The following is a 12,533-nucleotide window of genomic DNA, read 5'->3' as shown; positions in this document are numbered from 1 at the left end:
GATGGAAAAACTTTTTTTTTTCAAATTCACCTGGCCAGTAATTTATCTAACAAACGTTTTACCACATTATCTTGACACTTGATAGAAGAGCCTATTAGGAGTCACAGTGGTTTGTTTCATAGAGTAAAACCCAAGTGAGGAGGGATGTGTGGGGTTTCCATCGGGAAATAATTTTGTTCTTGGTTTACTCTTTATGATTCTTCTCTGCTAGTTTAGAATAGGTCAATTTTTAAATTTTTTTTATTTAGGGAAATTTTTACAAAAATAATGGTCTTATGTAAATACCATTTTAAAGTACAGTGCACATAACTCCCTAGGCTGTTCCAACCTATTTGTAAATGCTTTAGAGTTTTTAAATTAACACTTCTGTTGCTAAATACTATTTATGTAAGTCTGAAAAGGTTTTTAACCCATATAAAACATTTAAATGATGCAGGTTGTTATGAGCAAGTTAGCTTTGAGAACCCCTCTTTAGTGTATGAAAAAAGCCTAACACACATTAGTGAGGTTGGAGAGACTATGAGAAATATGTATAGTGTATATTTTAAACAGCTTTGCTTGTATTGTGAAGATTTAAGAACAAACTTGAGATTTTTAAAGTTAACTATTAACACAGTTTTAACATAAGTTATCCCACTGGGTTTGAAAGCATCTTGAATGTATAACCCTTCTGTAACCCAGGCTGGTCTTTGCTTTTACTGAACCACCAAACGTTATTTATATTTTTAGTTTTATGTACTCATTTCTTTTTGTTTTCCTCAAACAGCATGTTGTTGTTGTTGGGGTTTTTTGTTTTTGTTTTGATTTTTTTTTTGCACATATAGAAATTTTTTAAAAGAAGGAAATTAATACATGGTTTTTCTCTAGATTTTCTTCACTTCAGTCTTTGTACTAACCTCTTAAAAGCCATGGCATTCCATTGCTTTATTTGTGCAAATGCCAGGGGTGGTTTTTATTTTTATTTTTGCTATTTACCTAAAGAGAGAGAGAGAGAGAGACAATGCTTCAGTCAATTGCTTTTTTATTTAAAATTTAAAGGAAAAAAAAAGAAAAAAAAAAGCTGTAACCTTATCATTTCTGAGTAGACCATTGAGAGAAATGCACACCTGTCAGCCCAGGACCAGCTTTGGTGGCTAAAGGGAATATTTTAACTTCACAAGATAAGATGTTCTGTACAAAATGTGGTATATGTTATCCACAGTCTGTTTCAGTTATTCCCATAAGTCAGGTCCAGATAAATGAGGGTTATCAGCTAACTGATATGTTATCATTGAGGTTCGTCAATGAATTTGTACATTTCTAGTTCCCTTTGGTGAAGGGAAAAATGATGATTTTGCAAGACCTAGATTTTGGCTTGGTTTCTTGCCTCCTTTTTTGGCAGCCTTCATCTTTTCCTAAAGCCCTTGAGCCTGTAGGGTTTTCATAGTGGACAAAGGACTTAAATGGTCTTTTAAAACTGGGATAGTTTTTGGGGAAAGGGCAAGAGATTATCATATTGAACATATAGTATCCTAATACTTTTAACAGTGGATAATTTTGAGTAAACCCAGTCCTTTCAATTTTTAGATTAAACATGCCCACAGTGGAGGCTTACCAAAGGTTGCAATGAGGAGGAAGCCTCTCCCTCTCTGTCAGCCCAGCTGGTAAAGGGGACTGTGCAGATGTGCATTTTCCTTTCGGTAGAAATGGTCCGCAGCACTAACTGGTAAGGATTATTGTACAGTATATTGTCAGTATTCTTCTGGTTCAGCATACCTTATAGTTCGTATATAACCTGTATTAATTGTATAGATTGTGCATTTAAAGCTGTTACCAAGTTGTCAGAACCTTAAGAACGAAAACAGGTCATATGTAATATTTTGTTTGTAAGTATCCTTTGTATCATAGCAAAGGAAATGTTTAAAAGATCAACTGTAATAAAAGTAATTTTAGTACACAGAGTGTCTGTTCATTTTAATTTATTTTTTAGATTTGTTTATTTTTCTGTTAATACTTTGTCTACATGTTTGTTTGTGCACTATATGCATCCCTGGTGCCTGAAGAATTCAGAAGAAGGCATCGGATCCTGTGGAACAGGAGTTACAGACTGTTGGTGAACCACAATGCATGTGCTGGGACTTGAACCTGGGTCTTCTGAAAGAACAGAAAGTGCTTTTCTCTGTGTTGCCTTGGCTGGTCTTGAACTCATAGAGCTCTGCCTGCCTCTGCCTCCCAGGTGCTAGGATTAAAGGCGTGTTCCACCATGCTAGGCAGAGCAAGTGCTATTAACCACTGACCCGTTTTTTCCAGCCCCCTACTCAGTTTCTTTAGTAAATTGTTTTCATTAAAGATATTTTGGTTTACTGGGCAGTGGTGGCACATGCCTTTAATTCTCACACTCAGGAGGCAGAGGCAGGCAGATCTCTGAGTTTGAGGCCAGCCTGGTCTACAGAGTGAGTTCCAGGAAAGCCAGGGCTACACTGCCTTAAAAAAGAATTCAGCTCACTGAAATATAATTTCTGATCTTCAAGTACAGTGCTAGATGTGTGTGTCTCCACTCCTGGCTCAGCGTGGAGGATTTAGCTGGTGATAGTGGTTCTAGGGATTAAACCCAATGTCTTTAGGGTGCTATTCAAGTGCTCTACCACTAAGCCTCATCCCCACTCTCCTGACCTAGGGCATCTAATGCCTCTCACTTTCTCAGAGCATCTGCACATAGATAGTAAAGGATAATAAAAATAGATCTTTTAAAAATATGTATATGAATACACTATCACTTTCTTCAGACACACCAGAAGGGGGCATCAATTACAGATGGTTGTGAGCCACCATGTGGTTGATGGGAATTGAACTCAGGACCTCTGGAAAAGCAGTCACTGTTCTTAGTTACTGAGCCATCTCTCCAGCCTCCATAAAAGTAAATCTTAAAACAATACCTTCAATTGGATCTAGGCCATTCTCATGTCTTAGTTGTGTGTGCCCTCATTCATGCCAAAGAGCAGTCTAGCTTGAATATCTTCAATGAAAACATGAAGGCATTCATTCTGTTTGGGAGCACAAAGATTCCTTGGCTCTACCTTCTCAAATCTTCCTCAAAGCAAGCCATGATAACTCATAAAATGTTCTGACCTCATCTTCTGGGGCCTTGACTATGGCCTTGCAAAAAAAAAGTTGTAGTCATTCGACCCCATGTATCTGCTTGTTCACACTTTTGTGATTCTGACTAACAAAGGCTCTGTGGTTCAGGTGGAAGATGAGCCCAGAGGAGAGTGTGATGCAGGTGGCTGTGAGGTGAAGCCAAGACAGCACTTCCTGTCTTAATAGGATGTCTTTACACAAAACAGATGTCTTCTTGAGAATTTTAGTGTTCTCTTTCTCATATTGTTGTCTCCAGCCACTTCTCTAAGTGTTTCTAATGTACTGTTTGATATCATAAAGCTGTACATGCAGCTTATTACAGTGTACATCTATGTGTCCCTGTACTTGTGTGCAGGTATGTGTTTGTACATGTGTATGTGCATGTGCATACCTGTGTGGGTGTGTTTGTATGTGTGTGTGCATATTTGTACAGGTATGTGCACATGTGTACACGTGTGTGGTTGAGTGTGCCCACATATACTCATGTACAGTTGTGTGTACATTTGCATATAATGTGCATGCAGATGTGTATGCACTGTGTCTACTTGTGTACATGTGTGTATACATGTGTTCAGTGTATGTATGTGCATACATGCGTATGGATGCATATGTGTTTATGCTTTGTGCATGTACACATGTATGAAGGTGTATGTGTGTGCACATGGGGGTGCATGTATGCATGAGCATATGTGTACAAGTGTATGTGCACATATATGCATGTACACATGAGCAGATGTGTGTATACATGTACAGGTATGGGTGTGTGCATGTATGAGCATATGTGTGCAGGTCTGTGTGGATATGTGTGATGGGTATGTATATGTGTGCATATGTGCATGTATGTGTACAAATGTATGCAGGTGTACGTGGAGCCAATGTGGTGAATGTCAGGTATCTTCATTGTTCTTCATCGCTCTCCATTTATTTTTTAGATTATTTTTACTTTATGAGTATTGATTGGTATTTTAGTTATATGTATGTCCTTGTGAGGGTGTTGGATCCCCTAGAACTAGACTTACAGACAATCGTGAGCTGCTATGTGGGTGCTGGGAATTGAACCCTGGTCCTCTGGAAGAGCAGCCAATGCTTTTCTAGCCCCATCTCACTGACCTAGGGTCTTTCACTGAACCTGGAGTTGCTGATTAACTAGACTAGCTGGCCATCAAGCTCTAGGAATCCACCTGCCACACCCCACTCTCAGGATGTGAGGTTACAGACAGAGGACACCTTCGGTGCCCTTCTGTTTAGCTGGGTACTGGCAATCTAGACTCACTCAAATCATCATGCTTGTTTGGCTCAGAACCCTCTGAGCCACCTCCCTAACCTTTAGCATATTCTTGTTATCAGCAGTAAGAACTTAGCAGAAATCAAAGAGCCTTCCAGAGGCAAACTGTCTGCTTCCTGTACTCTGATTCCCAGGTAGACACAGAGGACTTTGTCTCCATTTCTTTCTCACATTATTTACTTATTTTTGATTTTTGAGACAAGATCTCACATAGCCCTGGCTTGTTACATAGCTGAGGCTGACTTTGAGCCTCTGATCTTCCTGTCTCAAACTTTCAAGTGCTGGGATTACAGGCAAAGCACCACACTCTGCTCAATCTCTACTCCTGAGATAATGTCTTCTGAAGTCTTTAGTCCCCCACGCTCATCTTCCTTTCCCCTTTTAAAGGTGCTTGTGAGTAATGAAGAGACCAATTGGTTGGCAGGAAGGAAGGAAGAACGCAAGGATCAGAACGATGGGATACCATAGAGAGTCATGGTGTTTGGAATTTCTTGGGATTTGTTTTGTTGTTGCTTCCTCAAAATCAGAACTTGTTTTTTTGTTTGTCATTGTCCAAAGAACCGTACTTTCTCCGGGTAGTGTGCCTGGGTCTCCTTATATGTTTCACATGATTAGCTGTTTACCCAAACTGACCCAATCTGGTCATCCAAACCCTTCCTGCTTCAACAGAAACCACACTTTCTGGCAAAGATGACCCTTTGCCCTAGTTTCTCTGTGTGTGTGTGTGTGTGTGTGTGTGTGTGTGTGTGTGTGTATTGTTGTTTGCTTTTTTTGTTTTGTTTTGAGGCAAGGTCTCAAGTAGCCCATGCTGACCTCAAGCTCAGTACTAGCAGACCTTGAACTAATGACGATTCTGATTCTGCTTTCTACCTCTGGGACTACAAGCCTGCACCATCACACTGGCTCATGCAGTGCTAAGGATTGAAGCCAGAGCCCTGTGAATAATGGGTAAGCCCTCGACTAACTGAGCTACATGTCTAGCCTTCACTCCTAGTCTCTGCACAGCAATGGGTAGAATTTTCTTTTTGTAAATCACCTAGGCTGCACATGGTGGTGCATACTTTTAATCCCAGTATCCAGAAGTGGGGGATTTCTGTGAGTCTAAGGCCAGCCTCGTCTATACAGTGAGTTGCAGGGCAGTCAATGTTCTATTGTGAGATGCCATCTCAAAAAGTAATAGGTCCCTCCCTGAGAGCTCCCTGTGTAAAGAGCAGAAGGGGAAATGTCTTAGGGTTAAATCAGTAGGACTTGGGGCCCAAATAACCTGAAGGAGAGTTGCTCTGCCATTCCTCTGAGGACTGCAAGACCTATGTCAGGGGAGAGGGTGGAGCTCCGCGGTAAAGTGCTGTCTGGTCTGTGCAAGGCTCTGGGTTTAACCACCGGCTCCACAAAAAAGAAGAGAAAACTTACTATAAAGTCTTTATACTCCCTCTCTAGCAAGCTTGCTTTTCTTTTAAAAAATAAAGGGGGGGGGAGCTTAACCAGGCTTTCTCACATAAGTGTTCTCTTGAAGAAATGGGTCCTGTGGTAGCTGATCTTGAAAAATTGCCCAGATTTTTGCCATTAGAGACACTTTAAGCCTTAGGGTTGAACTGCCACCAGGCTGTTTCCCATCTTATCATTATTTCTGAGGGATCCAATAACAGCAGGACCCTAATTAACTGAAATCCCTACTGTCCCAAATGTGGGGGTGGGGTTGAGTGGCCATATGCCAGCCATCCCCCAACCTAGCCTTCCACCGTGGCTGTGGTTCACCAGTGACTGAGGAGCTTCCTCTTTAGAGCTCAGTTCCTTTTCGGTCTCTTGCTCAGAAATGATGAAAGAAGAGGGTGTGGGGGAGGGGCCAGGAGTAGAGAAGAGAGAAAAAACTTCTTTCCCAATAGGATATGTGCCTTAGATGACTGAATGTTGTCTGGACTATATCTTGGAGTTACTTCCTTGTTTCTTACTTAGTCTAAAAGAACAAGATTAGAAGGCTCGGTGGAGAGCCTTTAATTCCAGTTCTCTGGTGGATCTCTGTATTGAGCAGCCTGGTCTACATAGTGAGTTCCTGGCCAAGCAGAAAACAAAACAAAAGCCCAAAACAAGCAAACAGAAAACCCGACTAGGTGGACAAGGTTATCCAAACCTGGAATGGAAGCCCTGGTGCACCTGTGAGTGCTCCTTGTCCTTTGGCTGTGAAGGCCTCTTTCAAACTGTTTTGTTTCTTTAAGTCTAAACCCAGTGCCTTCTTTCCCACTGATAAACTAAAAAAATAACTTCTGGACTGGATGTAGAGCTCAGTGGTAGAGGGTTTGCCTAGCAAGCAAGGCCCAAGCACCATGGATAAATAAAAAACAAAATTTCAGGGTAGATTTTGAATCTTAACAATACATGGATCCAGATGTCCAGCTGTCAAAATAATGTGTAAAGGCTCAGTCCAATCCAAGCTCTGTACGTCTAGCTTACTGCTCTCTGGGCTTCAGCCTTATCCCTCATAAAACCAAATGGCCACTCACTGGCTGAGTGAATGGATCCAGAAAACAGCTTCAGCTTTCTGAATAATTGAGCAGACAAAGCTGTAATGTGGACACTCGGGAATAGTGGGGCTGCTTCACCATGCTCTTGGGGTTCTGCTCTCCTCTGCTCCCATATCTTTGCCTGGCTGTGGAAAGGGAGAAGCTAGTGCCAGAACACTGATCAGAAACTCTTATGAGGGCTGTTACTCTCATCACTGACTGAGAAAGCCCACATTTCAGGAGGAGCACATCTGGCTGCTGCTCTCTGGAGGAATCTCCTGGATCAGAACTGAAGGGGTGTGTGTGTGTGTGTGTGTGTGTGTGTGTGTGTGTGTGTGTGTGTGTGTGTTTGGCCTAACCTGGCTACCACAGCCATGACCTAACAGAACCCTTAGACCCTGGGTAATAGCACCTCTTACTCCTAAAATACTTTTAGGAGATGGATTGAACCAGCTTGAGAGCCTGGCTTAGAGGCCTACGTTAGCCCTGGAGCTTCCATTCGCCATGAGAGGCAGGGACAGACACTCACATTCTAGCCAGCTCTCTCCACCCTGGCCTCGGCCCAGCATCTCCTGCCTCTGTTGGCTTTCAGACTGGGGAGAGCTAGGCAACTGGGACAGCCTGCTTCCCCAGCTGCTGATATTCGAGTCAGAGCAGAACCACAACCGCAGAGCACATGAGGGAAATGGGACAGAGACACAAACATCCTGTCCTTTCTGTACTGAGTGGCTCCAGCTCGAGACTCAGAGTCACCAAGATGATTATTTATGTGGGACAGAACCACCCATCTACTCTCATAAGTTCATCCTGCCTGGACTCCCAGCTAGGAGAGCCAGAATTTCTCTCCAGTCTGAAACTTCACCAGGGCTGCTACTTTGCTTGTGACTTTGATGACAGAAGACAGTGGCCAGGGGCTGAGCAGGATGTGCAATGTTTCTTAGAGCCAGGGCAATTCTTCTTAAGGTAGTACGTTCAGGGTGAAAGTTCTTTCTCCACTTTAAGAGAGGGGTGCAGGTCCCCCCTCCCCCTCGCTGTGATACTGTGGGGATCTATCTCGCAGGTCCAGGGCCTTCCCTAGGCAAGCCTCACCTCGTGTAAGAACGCTTCCAGTCGAAGATCTCCTCCAGATTGGAAGAAGGGGAAACCTCTCGCTTCTGCAGGCCCCCCCAGCGACGCCGGCCCCCTAAAAATGAAGTCCTGCGCCTGCTCAGCCCTTTCATTCTCTCTTCCATTCTGAAGAATTCAGTCAGGGCCCTGAAGGACTCCAAGATGATCTCGTGACTCCATGCTGGCAAGGGCTCAGGGCGCAGGAAGCCACAGTGGCCTCCATGGCTACTGAGTAGAAGGAAGAAATACGGGTTGGTGTGGAAGAGTTCCGCAGGCAGAGTGCGGTCTGGTGGTCCACACACCGGGTCGTCAGCACTGCAGATGCACAGCACAGGCACGGCAGCCTCATCCACATCCCGGAGTGGGTCGTTGAGATCCCAGTAGGTATCCCAGCTGATGGGCAAACTCTTGGTGTGGCAGAACAAGGTCTCCTCAAACTCTCGAAGGGAGCTGCTCCTGAAGAGCTTGCCGGTGTCTACTGTGTCCTCCAGGGCAGAAGCATACCTGACCACAGGTGAACGAGAGAGCGAGATAGAGAAATCAGAACACTAGATGACAGGTAAAGTTACTGTGGAGACGGCATCCAGGCCACAGTCTAGCCACAGAGACGTTGGGCTTTTGAAATACAGAAAAGAGAAGTCTGGTGGCAAGGGTCCTTGATCCCAGCTCTCAAGAGGCAGAAGCCCGCCCAGTGGCTCTCTGGGAGTTCCAGGCAATGACAATCAATGAGCCTCAGTCTCTTAGTCAGAGCCCCCTCACCCCCCCTACCCCTGCACACACAAGAAAACACAGCCCCTTTAAGAGACGTGTTTCATGTGTGTGAATGTTTTGCCTGCATGTGTATGTGAACCATGAGCCCATGCAAACCAGAAGCTCCCCTGGAGCTGGAGTTACAGATGGTTGTGAGTCATTATGTGGGTGCTGGAAGTTGAGCCAGGGTCCTCTGCACAAAAGCAATGGTGCTCTTAACCACTGAACCATCTTTCTGGTCCCCCAAACCCCATTCACATTGTGACCATCATTTAAGGTCAGACAATTTCTGGTATAATGCATATGTTTGGCTCCTCCATAGGGGTGATCATTTCTTCTCTGTCACTCCTACTATTTGTCCCTGGGACATTTGACTTTGTAGTTGCTGACTAGAGACAGCTCTCCCTGTAACCTCACCTTTTGACCCTTTGTAAGGGACTCATGACCTGCCTCCTCTGAGGCTTCTCCTGAGAGAACTCACTGTCTCAGACGATCCAAACTAGGAGGTGGTGCCTCTCCCTCTCCGCAATCTATCACCGTTCTATGTTCTATTCCAGCCATTGCCTTCCCGTTTTTCGGTTGATGTGATGCCTGGTGGTATGACCTTGGTTGGGGACACTGACCCCTGGGGCACTCACGTGCTCCTAGCAAGTGCTCGGTGGTAGAGAAAACAACTGGGACCAGAATCAGTCTATCAGATGATTTCCTAAATAGGGGCCTGCAAATTACAGGGAGGGGGGGAGGGGGGGCAATGGGGGGCCGGGGGCTCTCCGCTCCCTGGAGAGGGCCTGGAAGGGTCACAAGGAGGTCAGGTGGCCAGCTCAGTCCTTTAGGGAGATTAATCAGCCCTGTTAGTTGACTTTAGATCTGTGCATGAGTTTCCAACCCCAGACTTCCACAGGAAGGGTGGCTGGTTCCTAAACGCCTTGGTTTCCTCTTCATTTCCCTTCCCCAACTTTCTGGTTTGAGTCTATGGTCAGCACTAAAGGTGGTCATTTTGGAGTGGAAACTACAGCAGTTAAGCTAGACTAGAGTACCCTGTCCCTGTACCAAACCACCTCTGAGTTGCCATGGCAGCACCTCTCATTCAGCCTCAGGCTTTGACCTTTCCAAAATAGAAGGAGGTAAAATGGCAAAGAAAAAAAGAAAGAGTTCTAATTGGCAGGTCAGGGTTTTCCTGTAATGGTCACAGCCACCTGCTGAGGTGTTATTAAATCCACTGACTGAAAGAGGGGTGAGCCTTAAAGGGGCTGGCTGATTGCCTATAAATTCAGGGTTTGACCCCAGCCAGGCTGGACCCCATGTCCTGGGTTTTCCTATTTGTTGCCAGAATGCCTCCGACCTCATTTTTGCCATCTCTTAGGGAAGACTGGAATGGTGCTCAAGTGGTTTCTGTGGAACAGTCTTGCCTGGTGTTAAAATCGCGCTCTCTCTGGAGTTTAGTGGTTTTGTTTGTTTGTTTGTTTGTTTTTAGTAGATGTGTGTGGTGCCTGATGCCTGTAATCTCAGCCCTCAGGAGGTGAAGGAGTTCAGGGGCACACACCCCCTCAGCTGTAAAGCCTGAGTCGTATGAGACCTTGACTCAGAAAGAACAAACACACGAATAAGTGTTGCATGCTCGCCTCTTAGAAATATGTAAAACATCTGTCAGTTTAAAGAATTAAATAAATCAAATGCTGCCACATTTCTCATTCCTGCTGCCTCCTGCCTCAGAGTCGGAAAGTAAACATTCTGGACAGATACTCGGCTGCAATTGCCTCCAGAGCCTGTTTGCTGACCTATCTGGCTGCGGACTAAGTGGTAAATGTCAGGTGCAGGCCTCTGCTGACCACCGGTTGCTAGGACACCTAAGACTGAGATGAACTGATGGGGCCCTAATGGAGGCCCTGGGGCTATCTATGGCTTGAAACCCACTTTCATAGCTTTATGTCAATTATAGGGTTTGAACAGTTTGGGAAACCTTGTGAGAACTTTGCCCCAACCTACCCACAATGGTCTGTTTTCATACAAGCAGAGCTCTAGACCTCAATTCCCGTTACCCACCTGCTGAGAGCGATTTTCTGGTACAGCAAGAATCCACGTTCATAAGGCCAAGGCAAGCCAGCCTCGAACCACTCGCGACAGCGTAGCACTGGCGAGATGCAGGCAGCGCCGGTCACATAGCTGGAGGAGCCGCACTCCCCCAAGTAGGAGAGCAGCAGAGCGGATCCTGAACCCTCGCTCACCGCGAACAGGGGTGCCGCCGGGTGTCGGAAGCGAATATAAGTCACAGCCTCCTTGAGGTCGGACGGGTCCCCAAAAGGCTGTAGTCGGGGGCTGACTAGTGGGCAACCGTGGTGGCCGCGGCGATGGAAGATGACCGGGTAGTAGCCATGCTCCAGGGCGAGCAGGCAGAGCCCCAGTACATTGCGGGTGAGGCGTCCCCATGCATTGGGGATTACCAGTAGCACTGGAGGAAGGCTCCCAGGGTTGGTGACACGGCGGCCCCTGGCACAAGGTCCTATGACCCAATCCAGAGCCACCAGCCCATCATCTGCCAGCTGCAGGTACTCGCGGGCTAGCTCAGGCTCAGGCCCTACAGGCAGGACGAAATGGCAGAAGGTCTGCAGGTGGGGCCCCGACAGCCAGGAGCGCGGGCTCGGTTCCAGCGCCGCCGAGCGTCGCAGAGCGCGCAGCAGGCACTGGGCCAGAGCGGACGGCTTGCAAATGAGGCTGCAGCCCCCGGGGAGCGGTTCGCGCCGGTCGCTGAAGTGGTCGGCCGGGCCTCCGCTCACCACCTCCTGCTCCTCGTGGTCCCGGACCGAGGTTCGCGCTCCGACAGCGCGCTTCCAGGGGCGCAGGAGGAGCAAGGCGAGCGCTGCCAGCAGCAGCGCCAGGGCGGCTGCCCACGGAGGCATGGTTCGGCAGGACAGTCCCCGGCGGGAGGCACTGGGCTTCGGGGAGCGGAGCTGTCCCCTCGCCCAGCTCCCCGCTCTGCCCGCGGCTCCGCCCGGCCGCCCGTGGCTGTCAAGAGTCCTCCCAAGCGGGAGGGCGCGCGCGCTCCGGATTGGTCGTGGCCGTGCGGAGACAGCCAGTTCGGGTCGAGCTCCCCTCGCCCGCCCCCCCCTCCCGCCCCCAGCCCTTTGTACAGCGATTGCGACAAGCAGGAGCAGAGGGTGAAAGGGAGCCGGGCCGCAAAGGGGGAGCGGGGACGTGAGGGCCAACCAGAGAGAGCGGAATAAAGGGGGAGTGCTAGGGAAGGGGTGGGGTGGGAGGAGGGGGGCGGTGTGTGGGAGCCTGGAGGCCCGGGTGAACATGAGGCGCCTGCTTCTACCCCTGTCCTCTATGAAGTCTGGCTGCCAGGGGAGACCCTGGGTCACTGCGCCCTCAGGATCCGCTCTTGGTGAGTAGCAAAAAAAGCAAGAAGGGAGGGGGCAAAGTGCCGATCTCTCGCTGGCTTCACTTTTCCCAGTCGCGGCTGCATTTGCAGCTAGAGATAGAAATCCTTCTCCTTTGCCTGGCTCTGCGGCCCAGCCAGGACCGGGAACTGTTCTGTAACGCAGCAGGGTTGGGACTCTGCACCTGGCCAGAGGCTGACTGAAGCATCTGACACTGACCGCGAGTTTGAGGGAGGTGGCTGTCGCATCTGGGCACTAGCCCATAGACACTTGTGGTCTCCCCAGCCCACCCCCAAGGACGCTCTTCAAGAGCTTGGCGTCTCCATTTCCTCACCAGGAAGGGTTGCAAGAAAGGAAAGAGCCTCAAATTTTGCAGAATAAGTTGGGGAGAGAATTGAG

General features: G+C 47.4%; 1 protein-coding gene across 1 annotated transcript; it reads right to left on the bottom strand.

The window, feature by feature from the left end:
- Positions 1-6,350: 6,350 nt before the first annotated feature.
- Positions 6,351-11,727, bottom strand: Abhd15 (abhydrolase domain containing 15). The gene is made up of 2 exons (XM_032911732.1): positions 10,801-11,727; positions 6,351-8,511 (listed from the first exon to the last, which is right to left on the bottom strand). The coding sequence occupies exons 1-2, from the start codon at positions 11,652-11,654 to the stop codon at positions 7,986-7,988; spliced, it is 1,380 nt and encodes a 459-aa protein (XP_032767623.1). The 5' UTR covers positions 11,655-11,727; the 3' UTR covers positions 6,351-7,985.
- Positions 11,728-12,533: the final 806 nt, after the last annotated feature.

The sequence above is a fragment of the Rattus rattus genome, chromosome 9 (assembly GCF_011064425.1).
Source record: "Rattus rattus isolate New Zealand chromosome 9, Rrattus_CSIRO_v1, whole genome shotgun sequence".
Classification (NCBI taxonomy): Eukaryota; Metazoa; Chordata; class Mammalia; order Rodentia; family Muridae; genus Rattus; species Rattus rattus.
The sequence above is the reverse complement of the archived record's forward strand: the minus strand, read 5'-3'. Positions and strand labels throughout refer to the sequence as shown.

Coding starts and splice junctions, on each gene's coding strand:
- Abhd15 (XM_032911732.1), bottom strand. CDS start 11,654: ATGCCTCCGTGGGCAGCCGCCCTGGCGCTGCTGCTGGCAGCGCTCGCC. Junction 8,512..10,800: donor CAGAAAATCGCTCTCAGCAG/GTGGGTAACGGG, acceptor ACCTGTGGTCAG/GTATGCTTCTGCCCTGGAGG.